Below are 15,948 nucleotides of genomic sequence, written 5' to 3'. Positions count from 1 at the left end.
TCTGAGCTAGGCCAAACAGGGCTAAACACTTCATAATGACTGATCACTCACTGACTTTTCATCAGACCACCAGGATATAGTTGTAATACAGGATAATAGATTCTATTGTGTTATAATCTATTATAGTGCATTATAATTATCATAGTAATACATTATAATACTTTATAGTGTATTATAATCACAGTTATAATCCATTATAGTGTATAATAATTTAAGATAGTTGTAATACAAATGTATACTGTATTATAATCACAGTTAAAAGGGTCAATTTGTTTCTTACCAATAGGGGTACTTTTGTGTAATGGAAAATGTAGATATTTGTATGTGGTGCTGTGTAGTGTGGTGTGGTGTGGTGTAGTGTGGTGTGGTGCTAAAGCTGCAATCGAAAAGGGCTAAAATGAATCCAGAACCAGACAGGATACCCCCCCCCCCCATGCAAGGATCACAATATGTGGACATAATATGAAGATGCAACGTGTTGAGTATAAACGTGTCTCCTTGACCCAGAAGTAGGTTAACTCATTTCAATAGAGTAAGCAAGGCAGACATGACAGTTGGGACCGAGACGCAGATGAAAGGGGAGAGGGGGGGGGGGGGGGGGGGGGGGTGAAGGAGGGTTGGAGAAAACCAGGGACGTGCAGAGAATGTTAGAGAGGCAGGGCTTGGAGGTTGGCTATTTTCGGTGCGTGATACCACACTGACTGAACTAAGCATAATCAAGTCAATACTGGAGATACTGGGTATAACGGCATGGATTTCCACACAGGAAACATGAGATGCTGCATTCTGGTTCAGGAGAGTTGAATAAGGCAATTCTCTTGAATGCTGCCTTCAGATATGGCAGTGATTCTCATCCTGTGGGTCGGGACCCCCAGGGGGGTCCCCAAATTATTTTGGCGGGTCCCCAAAGGATTAACTTAAAGGTGATACACCATGAAATTTCACTTTTCCTATTTTAAAACCTTTTTTTGGGGTCCCACTAGCAATTTCTATCCTCACAAAGTCCCATTTCTGACCGTTGTGTCTTTCTCTGGTTTTGAGAAGGCGAAGGTTAAAAGTATCCCACGGGTTCTCAAAACAGGCTGTCCAGATTTGCTGCCGATTGTGACGTCATCTGCCGATTGTGACGTCATCAGAAAAAAAAAAAAAAAAAAAAATCTTTTTTTCAAAAAAAAAAAATGTTTTTCAAAAGGATTTTTTTGGGGGGGGGGGGGGTGGGGGGGTGGCGCAGATCAGGCCAAAGGTGGTACTGCAGCTGAAATGCTCTGAGAGCCATTCAAAAATGAGAGAGGCTCTCTATTCAGGAGTGGTAATTTAGCCTTTTGAAAAACGTTTTTGGGACATAAACAATATGACATAAATACTTTTTAAATGCATGGTGTATCACCTTTAATGTGCAACATTGTTTTCTCTCTCAACAGTAAACGAACCAACATAAAGTATAAGTGTATAGAGGGTATCTGCACATTTCAAGAGGTGACAATTTAAGGACTTTTTAATACCTTTATAATGACAAATTAAACATGGGCCAAAATGTCAAATATTAGAGGCAGAAATTGTGAAAATAGCCGATCTACATGCTCTGATCAGATCTGCTATTTTCACAATAGAACCGTGTTACACAAAATGTAATGCCTCAACTCTTAGTGCTCGTCAGGATGGGGTGGAGGTCTCCAGTTCAAATATGATTATTTTGGGGGTCCCGGCCTGAAAAGGTTAAGAACCACTGAGATATGGCATGGAAAAGAGGGCATTTGCATTTCTTTCACCACAGTAAAAACTGCATTCATGGTCTGGAGAGGGCACTTTTTACAGACAGATAAAAGGGCAGGGATCAAGCCCCCTTTGATGTCTATGTGTGCACGTGACTGGAGAAAACAGAAAAAGAGAGAGAGAGAGAGAGAGAGAGAGAGAGAGAGAAGGAGGGAGAGAGAAGGAGAAAGGGAGACAGGCTGGTAGGAAACAGGAGGGGAAAGAGAAAAGAATAGAAGGGGAAGCAATGGAAGGGAAAAGAAGGAACCCAGGCAGAAGGTTAATGAGGCTTATGAGAGGGGAGGGGAGGGGTGTTGTGGTGAGAAGGGGGAGGAATCAATAGGAGGACCAGAAGGCAGCTAAGGGAGAGCGTACATGCACACACACACACACACACATGCGCGCGCGAGGGTCAGTGTTCATTTTGTAGACCAGGGGTCTTCAACAGGGGGTTCGAGACACCTAGGTGGCCCTCAGTGTTAATACAGGGGGTCCTCCAAATTTTTGAGTGATAGAAAGGTTTTTTTCCTCATTTTTTTTATATTAACCACTTGAACCCTAGTGTCCATATTCGGAGAACTTTATCCAAAAATAGCCGATCTACAAGCTCACAATGCCTCGCAGTCCAGAGTGAGAACTCAAGTTTTTTTTTTTAAGACGGTTGAAGTGGTTAAATATCTCAAATTGACATGATTCCAAAATACACTGATGATTGTGCTGTCAAATGATGAAACTATATGGAATCTATGAACAGGTTGTGGGGGTCCCTGCTTCATCTCTCTCTCAATTAAGGGGTCCTTGGCCTGAAAAAGTTGAAGACCCCTGCTGTGGAGTAAAACCATGACGAAAGATTTAGCTTTGACGAAAACCAACACTTCAATGACTAAATATATTGACAATTCGGTCAAGATAATAACTAGAAATGCCAAAAGCCATTATGTATCAGGTTGCACTTCTTTAGCATAACAAAGAATAATAAATTACACCAACGTACAGGCTATTATAGCTACACAGTTCAAACGTCTATATTATTAGGATATCTGCTGTCGGGCCGAAACCTCCTAACTCCAAAAGGTTCATTTTCGGGAAAATGAGCTCAAGTGGAGTTAGGAGGTTTTGACCAAAGGACTTTTTACTACTTTTCATTGGTTCAATATTATTTTAACCAAAACACAGACATAAAGGCTGTTCAATAGCACATATTTATGAAAAAAGAGAGGGCCAATCAGGTGGAGTTAGCTGGTTTGGCAGAAAGTGTGGAGTTAGGAGGTTTTGTCCCAAGCACTTTTTACCACTTTCCATTGGTTCAATATTATTTTAACCAACACTCAGATTTAAAGGGTGTTCAATAGCACTGATTTATGCCAGTTAAGAGGTTTTGGCCAGACAGTGACGATATACAAAAGAGACTGGACAGTTTCAACCATGTCCTCCGCTCGGGCAGTGCATGCATGCACACGCCACAGCGGCCACCACCACACAAACTGTCACACAGACTCACACACGCTCATCTGTGTTATGAGTGCAGCTTACACAGTCACAGAGACAACAGCATGATAGTGCGCTGCGCTTGCTTGACACAGAGTCGCGGTATCACCAGGTTGTAAATATCCAAAACGGACATTGAAAGCAATAATCACAGGTTAGTAGCCGACCCAAAATAAACATTATACAAGGCCAAAAGCAAGTCCAATACGTAAAGCCCGAAGGATAGACAGCGAAACAGATACAACGGTACCCATGGTGCGCATTTTTTGAACAGACCTTTGGTGACTAGAAATGGGCCTGTGTATTGTATTGATAGGTCGCTGTTTCCAGCAACCTGATGAAAACTAGACTAAAATAGAAGACAAGTAATTTTATGTTTGATTGCGCTGGGGTGTTTGTAGATCTGCTATCTTCAGCACGGGCATGCCAACAAGATTTGTTTTTGGTCGACAAACGTGCACACAGATTCACGTCTGCTCTGAGACATTTGTATGTGCCACATATCTGTGACAGCACTTACGAATGCCAGTAAGCACCCAGCCCACCGGACACGTGTGTACACAAGCCCCTTTATATTTGCCAGCAACCGTTCTCACTAGCAGCTTCGTCGCTCGCAGAAAGCATAAAAGTGAATCATCAATAGATCCAATACCATGTAATTTATCACATGATGATATGTCATGTACAGTCATATTTTGAATGCTTCAGTTGCTGTTGTACGACTGTTTTATATTCTTATCGTTTTACAAACTTGCTGTTCGTTAACTATTATTAATGGATTTGTTTTATATTATTGTTATCATCATCAGGGAAAAACAGTTCTGTGCGTTTTTCTTTCTCTGTAACATCCACTACAAAAGTGCCAAACTTCCAACAAAATGTTTATGTGTAAGAAATAAGAATATAAAAAGAAATATATCTATTGCTTGTTTTTGAAGTAGGGACGCATAACTGGGTTTATAGACTTGAGGCAAATTCAAACTATGTTTATATTTTTTATGTTGCAATAATGTGAACACAGACTAGGGATTGCCAAGAGTTAACCGTTACCATTTAACCTTTAAGAATTTGATTATCAGTAAGCACTAACGGTCGATGGTAATCGATAAAAAAAAAAGTCCATCTGCGTCGTGTGTCACACCAAAAGCCCCAGATATAAATGTCTGTGTAACCATGCAACTATTCGCCCTGCAGTCACACATTTCTGTGCAATGTCTGTGTAACCATGCATGCATCTGTCTGCGACACACACACACTGCTGACAGAGACAACTTGACAAGCTTGTTCATCAAGGAACAAACAGCGATTGGATTTTCCGAAACAGTCACCCGTCTTAAAGAGAAAGGAAGAGCTTAACCCATTTAGGCCTCAACACATTATGACGCAATATTTTATGCTTTAACTATTGAAAAATAGCAGATATACAAGCTCACAGCGCGGCACCGAGTGCCGCGCTGCGAGCTTGTAGATCTGCTATTTTTTTAAAATCATGAAAATTAGAATTTTGACCCGATTCTATAAGTGTCTTTTGAATCCTTCTAAGATTTTTGGAAAAAACCTATGTTTCTATGTCAGCAATCTGGCTAGCCATCATCAAAGAAAAGATCCTTTTCACTTAACTGGAGCTCAGTTAGTCTGTTCTTGAGAGACTACTATGTCAGTGGTTCTCAAACCTTTTCATGTGAAGGACTCCCAAAATGATATTTATTTGGCCACGGACCCCCATTTCAAAATATCTAGTTCCAGGGACCCCCCAGAAGCACAATTTGAGTTAACAAACGCTCGCTTTGAAAATACATATTCAAAGATTTGCACACATTTTCACAACTTTTTCAAAAATAGCAGATCTACAAGCTCGCAGCGCGGCACTCGGTGCCGCGCTGTGAGCTTGTATATCTGCTATTTTTCACTGGTTAAAGCAGTCAATAATTCTAGGCCTAAATGGGTTAAAACACAACTCTCTAGTGTTACGTGTTGATGACATAGGTTTATAGCTGATCCACGACGAGTGAGTTTGTTAATGAGTTAAACCAGCCGTTTTCACACCTGTAAATTGTGGACACACTGCATTGTAGACGCAGCACAACAATCCTCCGCCTCGTTGTATTGTTGTTTTTAATGCGTAAATTGTGTGGGGGGGAAAACTGGTGTATTTTCCTTTTTTTTAATGGGTAAAATTGTGCATTTTTTAACACATTTCCTTAACGGTTATCGGTTACTTAACCGATAAGGCTCAACGGTCACCGATTAAGAAAATGTCTCCATTTGGCGATCCCTAACACAGACACAACAAGGTAATAATGTGTGTGTGTAGTCATCAGTGTGTACCTTGACGTGGTGGCCGTCCATGTAGCGCGTAGCATCTCTGAACAGTCGGTACATGACAAAACCATTAGGATCTATGCTGTCTATGAGAGGGTACGCCGTCTGGACACACACACACACAAACACACACACACACACACACACACACACACACACACACACACACACACACAGGTTATTTGTAATTTGTAACTCATCGAGAAGCGGCAGACGTTACCGCAGTGGCCATGTGTGCGAGAATGCGCTCCCCACTCACTAATACTCCACGAGGGTACGGATGGAACCAAATGGTCGTGTGGTTGGTGTGTGTGTAAGGCTGTCACAATTATTACATAATCATCTAATCGCAATTATTTGAAGTAATCGCTTCAATGTTGAGAAATGTTAATATAGTTACAAACACTTTAAAAAAGTAATGGAAATAGCAGATCTACAAGCTCACGACGCGTCTCATCGCGACGCGTTGAGAGCTTGTAGATCTGCTATTTCCACTATCAATGTTCTTTTTTAAGTATAAAGTTGTCAAATATGTCAGTAATTTAATGATTGCCATGTGCAACTTCAAAGCCTAAAAGCCAAACAGAAATGTAATTGTCAACGACAAAAACACAATTAAATCGAAAGTGAAAATAGCCGATCTACATGCTCACAACGCCTCGCAACTGCTATTTTCATTAACCATGTTAAACAAAATTTGCCATTTTCTATTTGCTATTTTCATTAACCATGTTATAATGCCTCAACTCTTAGTGCTTGTCAGGGTGGGGGGGGGGGGGGGGGGGGGGGGGTTGAGAACCACTGCATTAGCTTGACTCACAGACTCACTTACGGACATGTAACGACCTGACGGTTGCAGTTACTCAACCAACGAAGCCTTGAAAACGTGCATTGTTTTTGTTGCATTTCTGAGCCAATAATCGACACAAAAAAAGAGGCAAAGCTCTCTGTCTACCAAGCAATCTTCGTTCCTACTCTCTCACCTATGGTCATGAAGTGTGTGGGTCATGACCGAAAGTATAAGGTCGCGGGTACAAGCGGACGAAATAAGTTTTCTCAGACCACTGACTGGCATCTCCCTTAGAGTAGTGGTTCTCAACCTTTTCAGGCTGCAACTCCCAAAATAATCATATTTTAACTGGGGACCCCCCCACACTGAGGAGCACTAAGAGTTGAGGCATTACATTTAGTATAACACGGTTCTATTGTGAAAATAGCAGATCTACATGCTCACAACGCCTCACGTTGTGAGGCGTTGTGAACAAGTTTGGGTCCATTCTCTTACTATACAGGAAAAAGAAGACCCCCAAAAAGATCTTAAGTAGCATGTGAGAGGTCTAACGAGGGTTTTTCATGATTCTGAATCCATTCCAAGCATTTGTTTTGCACGAAAAAACATTCCTCAGGCTAAAAACAGACCCCCAAAACTATGGTTTAGTGATGAGTCATCACTTCTCTGGGGTCAGCTCAGTTTTGTTGTGTCCGTTTTTAGCCCGAGGAATGTTTCTCGTGCAAAACAAATGCTTGCAATGGATTCAAAATCATGAAAAAAACCCTAGTTAGACCAGATTAACTAGCTTGTTGGAACGGTTACCCCCGCGACACGATTCCAGATACGCGGTTGAAGATGGATGAAAGATGTGTGTGCATGCGTGGTAGTGTGTGCGCAGCTCTCACCATGCCAGTCTCAGCGGTGAAGATAACTATTTCATACAGAGGAGCTAGTTGTTGGAACAGGTAGTCGATACCGGGCCGCTTCTTGAAACGCCAACCTGTGTTTAACTGGAATGAAGAACACACAACATGCACGCATCACATGACCGTTCAAAAATGATATTTCCAGGGTTCCCACACATTTTTACCAATGAATTTCCAAAACTTTCCCAGAATATTTTGACCAATTTCCAGACCCATATAAGTAATTCTGCACAATAATGAGTCCCTTACTCCTGAGTAATGCCCAAAAACTGGCAGTGTAGCAAGAATAAAGCATAGAATGGTATTATGGTATAGTTCCATGCAAAATCATTTGTTACACCACCACCAGAGCTTTTAGATCTGTTCTTTTTGTCCCATACATTGAGAAGCACCCAGCTGGGAGCTGTTGAATACATTAGGCTGCAATCACGCAGCCCTGTCGGCAAAAAAACGAATTATGTTATATATTTCGTGTGTAATGTTATACATGTTTTAGAAAATGTTTTTAACAAAATCAATAGCCAAAAACTATGCATAGCTAAATATTTTCCATGACTTTCCAGGACCTTTGATCAATTCCCAAACTTTTCCAGTACTGGAAAAATATTTTTCTAATTAAGTGTGCCTGCTATGCAATAGCAAAACACTTATTGTAATCCGCCATACTTAATAATAATAATAATAATAATAATAATAATGATCCCACAAATTTCGGCACGTAATAAGTGCCGCACAATTTACGCCACCGCCGCAATATATACATCAAAACGTGCGGCTCGGCCGGGAATGGTGTGCTATTACTTTTCTTTCCGATCTGCGTTACCATTGCGACGTAATTCGCAAAAAACAACGCCAAAAAACCCCATTCACTTAGAATGGGGGAAATTTCGGCACGTAATAACTGCCGCACGATTTACGCCACCGCCGCAATATATACATCAAAACGTGCGGCTCGGCCGGGAATGGTGTGCTATTACTTTTCTTTCCGATCCGCGTTACCATTGCGACGTAATTCGCAAAAAACGACGCCCAAAAACCCCATTGACTTAGAATGGGGGACTCCGAAAAAAAACCAGAAACTTTGGCGCCACATAACTCTGCCATTCTTTTGCCTAGCAACGTGATTTAAACTTTAAAATGCACACACAACTTTGGTCTTTTTCCGGCCAATAGGGATGATTGATTAAGCCCCGCCCCCTCTGTAACAGGAAGTGTCCTTCGCCAAACAGGAAGTGCCTCTATAACTCATGAACCGTTTGTCGTACAGACTCGCGGCTGGTGTCAATTTTCTCAATTTTATTTCTCAAATTTTTTTTTTCTCAATTTTTTTTTTCTCAAATTTTTTTTTTCTCAATTTTTTTTTCTCACAATTTTTTTTCTCAAAAATTTTTTTTCTCAAATTTTTTTTTCTCAAATTTTTTTTCTCAAATTTTTTTTCTCAAATTTTTTTTTCTCAAATTTTTTTTTCCCAAATTTTTTTTCTCAAATTTTTTTTTCTCAAATTTTTTTCTCAAATTTTTTCTTCTCAATTTTTTTTCTCAAATTTTTTTTTTCTCAAATTTTTTTTCTCACAAATTTTTTTTCTCAAAAATGTTTTTTCTCAATTTTTTTTTTCTCAATTTTTTTTTCTCAAATTTTTTTTTCTCAATTTTTTTTTCTCAATTTTTTTTTTCTCAAATTTTTTTTCTCACAAATTTTTTTTCTCAAAAATTTTTTTCTCAAATTTTTTTTTCTCAATTTTTTTTTCTCAAATTTTTTTTTTCTCAAAATTTTTTTTCTAAAACATTTTTTTTTCTCAAATTTTTTTTCCCAAATTTTTTTTATCAAATTTTTTTTTCTCAAATTTTTTTTTCTCAATTTTTTTTTTCTAAAATTTTTTTTTCTAAAAAATTTTTTTTTTCCTCAAATTTTATTTTTCTCATTTTTTTTTTTCAAAAATTTTTTTCTCAATTTTTTTTTCTCACAATATTTTTTTTCTCACAATTTTTTTTTCTCAAAAAATTTTTTTTCTCAAATTTTTTTTTCTCAATTTTTTTTTTCAGGAAGTGCCCCTCACCAAACAGGAAGTGACCCGTTTTCTCGTGAACCGTTTGTCGTACAGACATGTGGGTGGTGTCATATGAAGAACAATAATGTTAAAGTTTATGCACAAAAATGCTAATGTTAATAACGCTAATGCTAACACCAACCGCTACACAAGGTTGCACAGACTTAGCGAGCTGCAGGCACACTTAAAATTTCTTAGAAATTTTCTTTTCTAGTTTCAAACTATTTCCAGGAATTTCATGACCGTGGGAACCCTGTATTTCACTTTCAGAACAGTTTTGGTTAATTTTCTCGTCTACTCTGGCTTTTGTGAGCAACCCAGACAGTTTTTACATTGCTTGAATCAGTATTTAGATATTCATTTTATCAGACACGGCCCCTTCCTATCCAAACCCATTGCAACTTAAAACACAATTCTAACGATGATAAATTCTTCTAAAACACTTTGGTTCTGGTGACTCGTACTGCCCTCCTAATACGCGAGGGGCTTTGTTTTTTCAATTGCTTTTTGCATTTATTTTTAAATATGAAAAACATAATAATAATAACATTAACAAACATGATCTATGCTCACTAGTCAGTGTTGCAATCAATAACATCTACAATTTAGGCATTCAGCAGGTGCTCTTATTAGTGTGAGATCAGTTGCATGACATGATCTGTAGTCAACAGAACGGGGGGGTTATTACTATTTACATATTTAGCCACTTGCATGCATGCCCCCAACCACTGAAATCAAAGTCATTAAAATCGCTAACATTTTTACACATTTTTTTTAATCAATCAATCAAAAATATGAACCCTTGTTGTACAAAAACAAAGTTGTCCTTTAAGTGGTTTGGACCGGTGGGTGTCCAGGAACCAACAAAAATGTATCTGCTACATTGTAGCAGATGTAGCTGCTTTTAATTTGTACCCTGAAAAATAACAGTTTTGAACACAATGAGGTTTCACCCGAAAGAGACTATCAGCTATATTTTCGTCCATGAATAACCCCTTATCTTATGAATAACCCCTTATCTTATGAATAACCCCTTATCTTATGAATAACCCCTTATCCCTAACATTCTTTGCCTTTTTTTTTATCCATCCAGGTTTCCCCTACCATTGCCTTGGGAGGAGGGGGCTGCCCCCCTCCTTTTCTCTGTGTGTGTGTGTGTGTGTGTGTGTGTGTGTGTGTGTGTGTGTGTGTGTGTGTGTGTGTGTGTGTGTGTGTGTGTGTGTGTGTGTGTGTGTAACTCTAGCAGCAATGCAGCCGTTGGCTTATTATTGGCTCACACTTGTAGGTCGCGACCTTTTCTACTCAGGCCAGCGCAGCCAGCGTCGTCTGCTGTCTGCCGCGCTGAGACATGCGCACGCGCACACACACACACACACACACACACACACACACACACACACACACACACACCCCTACGAACAAGACTGGACTGGCAGAGAGTGTGTGTGTGTGTGTGTGTGTGTGTGTGTGTGTGTGTGTGTGTGTGTTACAGGTAAGACAGGTGAACAATGAGGAACAGCTTAACTGTTTTGGCGCGTGTGTTTGTCTGTTGGCCCATAAAGTCGGCAGGTGTCGAGTCACGCCACACACACACACACACACACACACACACACACACACACACACACACACACACACACACACACACACACACACACACACACACACGTGCCAACTTTGCTCACACACACACACACACACACACACACACACACACAGTACCTGATAAAGGGGTGTGTGTTTTTTGGAGGGGAGGGTATCAACAGGTGTTCAACACACCCAGGTGACACCCCCCCCCCCTCCGAAACACAGTTGACCTGTTTTCCACCTGCTCTCCATTAACCCCTTCCTGCCCCCTTCATCCTGCACGGACACAGCAGTCCAGAGCGCCAGAGTGCAGTTTTTAGCACCACAAAACAGGCATTAAAAACCCATTTAGACCGGGTGCGCATTATTATTACCCATTATCTTATGCTTTAAAGGAGCTATAGTCAACTTTTTCTTGAAAAACGGATGCTAAAATAAAAATGTTTCAAAAATATTTTATAAAAAAGATTACGCTTCATATGTGTTACTATTCAAAAATGACCATAAAAAGTGTAAAATAATGATAAAATAACCATTTCGGCCATTGTCAGATCGACTTTGTTTCTATGTCAGTGGTGCGCAAACTTTGTCATGTCAAGGACCCCCAAAATGATGTGTATTTGGCCACGGACCCCCATCTCAAAATATTTAGTTTCAGGGACCCCCCAGAAGCAAAATTTGAGTTACAAATGTTTCGCTTTAAAATTCAAAGATTTGCACACATTTTCATGACTTTTCAAAAATAGCAGATCTACAAGCTCTCAGCGCGGCACTCGGTGCCACGCTGAAATAGCAGATCTACAAGCTAAAAACTCGCCACGATGCGACTCATTGTGAGATTGTAGATCTGATCAATGTTCTTTTTTAAGTAGTGTCAAATATGTCAGTCATTTCTTTGTATATTTGGGTTGTGTGTCAACATCAAAGCCTACAAGCCAAACAGAAATGTAATTGTCAACGACAAAAACGCTAATCATAGTTATTTTGAGTGACAATGTAAAATGTCATAATCGTGACAGCCCTACCTAAGCCCTCTAATGGGTGCTGTGGCACGCTAGGGTGCCTTGACGCAAGTCCAGGGGTGGCTAAGAATACTTTGATTATGTTTGGAATTTAGCAGTACAACTGTTGGGATTTAGAAGGCATTTGGTTGCTTTCGGGGAGAAACCTCTTATCTGCATATTCTAATTTGAATGGTTCCCTCCAGAATAGGGATGCTGGGGTTCAAGTGGTTAAACGTTATTTTCAATACGTCATGATAGAAGCTCATTTGGGTCACATTCCTCATGTTTACAATGGGGAAGCGTGACACCGGAAAAAGGCCAGCACCTTTGGCAGTGATGTATTACCAGCCGGGAGAATGGAGAGTTTGGCAGTATTAGATTACAGTACGGTATATTGCAGTACTTAAAGGACAACTTTGTTTTTTTTACAACAAGGGATCATATTTTAGATAGTAATTAAAAGAAAAGATGAGTGAAAATGTTTCCATTTACTTCTTGCTATCGTTTTAGTGATTTTAACGATTTTGATTTGCATGCATGCCCCCAAGTTGGGTGCATGCATGCAAGTGGCTAAATATGTCTTTTTAGACACAAAAAGCCCATTCCCAAGATGCACCACAATCGTTCATGGGCAGATGTGACTTATGGGGGCTGGTGTAAATTGTAACAAAGAAATTGCCTGCTTATTGAGTAAAAAAAAGAAACATATTTAGCCACTTGTACGCATTCCCCCACCCGCTGAAATCAAAATACTAAAATCGCTAAAACAATAGAAAGCAGTAAATGAAAACATTTTAACACTCATCTTTTCTTTTCTCTAATTACAATCTAAAATGTGTAAAAAAAAACAAAGTTGTCCTTTAACTAATAAACTATGACGAAAAAAAAAATCACTTATTGATCATTGATCAGGGTGCAGTAAATGAACAGTGTTACTTACAGACCACTCTGGGTGCAGTAGTACATCGGTGAGCTCCAGCACCAGGGTGTATGGAGGTTGGTAGTAGGGTTCTTTCAGAGGATCAGGCAGGAGTTTGGGGCTGGTGGGTTCAATGATCATCTGAGGAGACATCACACATTAGATAGATAGATAGATATTTTATTGATAAATAATCCCAGAAGGAAATGTTCAGGCAGGCATTGACACTAAGGCTTGCCCACCTGCCCCCGGCAGGTAAATAAAACCTTCGGGCAAGTGAAGTTTGCTTTCAGGTTGCCCGACCAGGCAAGTCCTTATTTGAGAGTGGACGCAACTGTCTATAAACACACAAAAAGATATCTGTTTAAACACCTGAACATGGCCAGCGCGCTCTGTTTGCTGGTCTGCTGAATGTAAAATAAGAGCAAAGATTACCTATAATGTGCTGTTTTTACTGTTGCTACACTTAAAAATATAAAATGGCAAGTGTGAAACCATAGACATATTCAATCATAGCTATGTAGGTATTTGGATTTGGAAGTATTGAGTTTCAGTAGCCTGTGACATTGCACAGCCCCAGAAAGTTAAGAAATACGTTAAATTGAGCTGTAATTAAAATCTTACCTATCACTTTATAATGGACTTTTCGGGCAAGCGGGCATGACCTTTGGGCAAGTAGAATATGACCTGTACTTGCCCGACGGGCAAGTGCCTCTGAGACCTTAGTGTCAACCCCTGGTTCAGGTATCATTTAGCTCATACAGGCATACAGTAAGGTTAGTTAAAAGCACAGCACAAAAAGCGGGGCAAAGGTTCAAATTGAGAGAAGACAAATGCAAATACATATACATATACAACTCAGCACAAAAAGAAAGGAAACTTGACTTTGGTCCATTATATCTCCCCTTTAATAATATATATATATATTTTTTTTTATTGGGTTTTATATCATTTGTATTGTTGATTTGTCACCTTTGCAACGAGGTACAGCTTGTAAGCATCGGGCATTCGTGGAATGAGCAACACAGCCAAACGTGTGGTGGGTAGCGCCGACCCAAAATGTGCAAAATTCGGTCCATTATATCTCCCCTTTAATTATGCCAAATGGTATTTTGTTTGATAGCATTGTTTTCTTTGATTTGTCTCCTTTACAACGAGATAAAGCTTGTAAGAATATGGCATTCGTGGAATGAGCAACACAGCCAAACGTGTGGGTAGCGGCCCTCAAAAAAAGGTCAAAATGGCCTGGCAGGCCTGCACAACTGTTCTTTTGATGTTCACCTTTGTTGCTTGGTTCACTGAATGATTGCATTCTCCCATAGTAATAAGGAAAAGAAAAAACAACACATTGGCAATTTTTACACTGTTAATGTTAAGGAGCTATAGTCAACTTGTTCATTGTAGGGCCGACACTTTGTTTACATCCTAGTCTATAGACTAGGATGTAAACAAAGTGTCGGTCTGACAATGTCCAAAATGATTATTTTATCATTATTTTACGCTTTTTGTGGTCATTTTTGAATAGAAACACATATATAAAGCTTATTTTTTTATAAAATATTTTCGAAACATTATTTTTATTTTTGCATCCGTTTTTCAAGAAAAAGTTGACTATAGCTCCTTTAAGCTCAGTGTCAGGGAAGCCCAACACGAGAGTAAATGCCAGCAGAATAGTATTGCAAGACATTTTGGCTACCCACACGTTTGGCTGTGTAGCTCATGCCTTGAATGCCCGATGCTTACAAGCTGTACCTCGTTGTAAAGGTGACGAATCAACAATAAAAATGATATAAAATACATGGTATTATTTGGTATTATTAAAGGGGAGATATAATTGACCAAAGTCAAGTTTCCTTTCATTTTGTGCTGAGTTTATTATGAAGAAGCATGAAACACATCAAAAAGGTGTCACTGGTAATAAAAACCCTTTGCTATTGCACATAGCTCATCTGTAATTAAGGCGCCGGCTACACAGAGCTGGATATTTCTGAAGCTAGACATTTTTTTATGCGTTTGGGGCTTGCAGCCACACAAAGCTGGATATTTCGGCTGCGAAGCTGGATATTTTTGAAACCGGATAAATAAGTGGAGAGATTGAAAAATATCCGATTCACTGGATCCGTGTAGACAGGGAACCCGGATATCTCTGAAGACTTTATTGTGTGTGTGCTTGTTAGATCTAGATATCTTTGTTGTGTAGACCTAGATATTTTTCTATGTGGATATCTGAAAAACCGGGATATATGAAATATCCAGCTCCGTGTAGCCTATGCCTAAAACTAGTAGTCCAGTAGTTTGTGGCCCATGGCTGCACAAGCTTGTGCACATAGACCTAGAAATAAAAAGTGTTGGTAAACTGTTCATTCTTGCAGGGCATCAAAACGGAACAGATCCTTGAGACTGCTTTTTCTGGCCTGCCAAGATGTTGCTGAGTGGAGGTCTCACTTTGTCCACGATGGCCCGCCTCTTCTTCTTTAACATCATGCATCACTGATACAGTACAGTGCAGGTTAGGAGCTTATAGTCGTTGTCGGGTCACTCGGGTGGAAACCTTGTATTTCCAAAACTGTTTGTTTTGTATTTATCATTTTTAAAAATGATTTAAAGGGATATTCCACTTTCAACAGGGAAACACCAAATGGGATTTTCTCCACAAATGTACACATTGTAACTTCATTTGAATCATGATAGATTCATTAAAAACACCTATTATTTTTTCTGGTGACTCATATTACCCTCCTAATATGTGCGCAGGCTGATAACTTTTTTCATTTATTTTTAATAATTATTTGGGAAAATGGAAAAAATGAAAAATACTCAAATTAAAAATAAATGAAAAAAGAAGCATTTTGTGTTTTTAATGAATCTATCATGGTTAAAATGAAGTTTGAAGTTACAATGGGTGTGTGTGGGGAGAGGCCCTGGGCCTGGAGGGCCTGGTAACATTTACATCAAATATCTAAATATTGAATCAACCAAATTAAAAACTGTTCAAGGTGTTGCCTGATTAGACGACAAAATTACCAAAAGTTTTTTTTGAAAGTGAAATATCCCTTTAAACTAGTGAAAACAGCCGATCTACAAGCACACAGCGCCTTGTGTGCTTGTAGATCGGCTGTTTTCACTACTTT

The 15,948-nt window shown here is 39.4% G+C and overlaps 1 protein-coding gene across 2 annotated transcripts in view; it reads right to left on the bottom strand.

The window, feature by feature from the left end:
* Positions 1-15,948, bottom strand: part of timm50 (translocase of inner mitochondrial membrane 50 homolog) — a 71,157-nt gene that overhangs the window by 15,889 nt on the left and 39,320 nt on the right. The window contains exons 6-8 of one of the 2 annotated variants that reach the window (XM_080732215.1): positions 12,839-12,958; positions 7,240-7,344; positions 5,569-5,667 (exon numbers count right to left, since the gene is read on the bottom strand). In XM_080732215.1, the coding sequence (XP_080588341.1) occupies positions 5,569-5,667; positions 7,240-7,344; positions 12,839-12,958 (324 nt within the window). The remainder of the gene's footprint in view (positions 1-5,568; positions 5,668-7,239; positions 7,345-12,838; positions 12,959-15,948) is intronic. The other variant, XM_080732216.1, reaches the window with a different exon arrangement.

The sequence above is a fragment of the Nannobrachium achirus genome (genome assembly GCF_963921795.1).
Source record: "Nannobrachium achirus genome assembly, chromosome: 8".
Classification (NCBI taxonomy): domain Eukaryota; kingdom Metazoa; phylum Chordata; class Actinopteri; order Myctophiformes; family Myctophidae; genus Nannobrachium; species Nannobrachium achirus.
The sequence above is the reverse complement of the archived record's forward strand: the minus strand, read 5'-3'. Positions and strand labels throughout refer to the sequence as shown.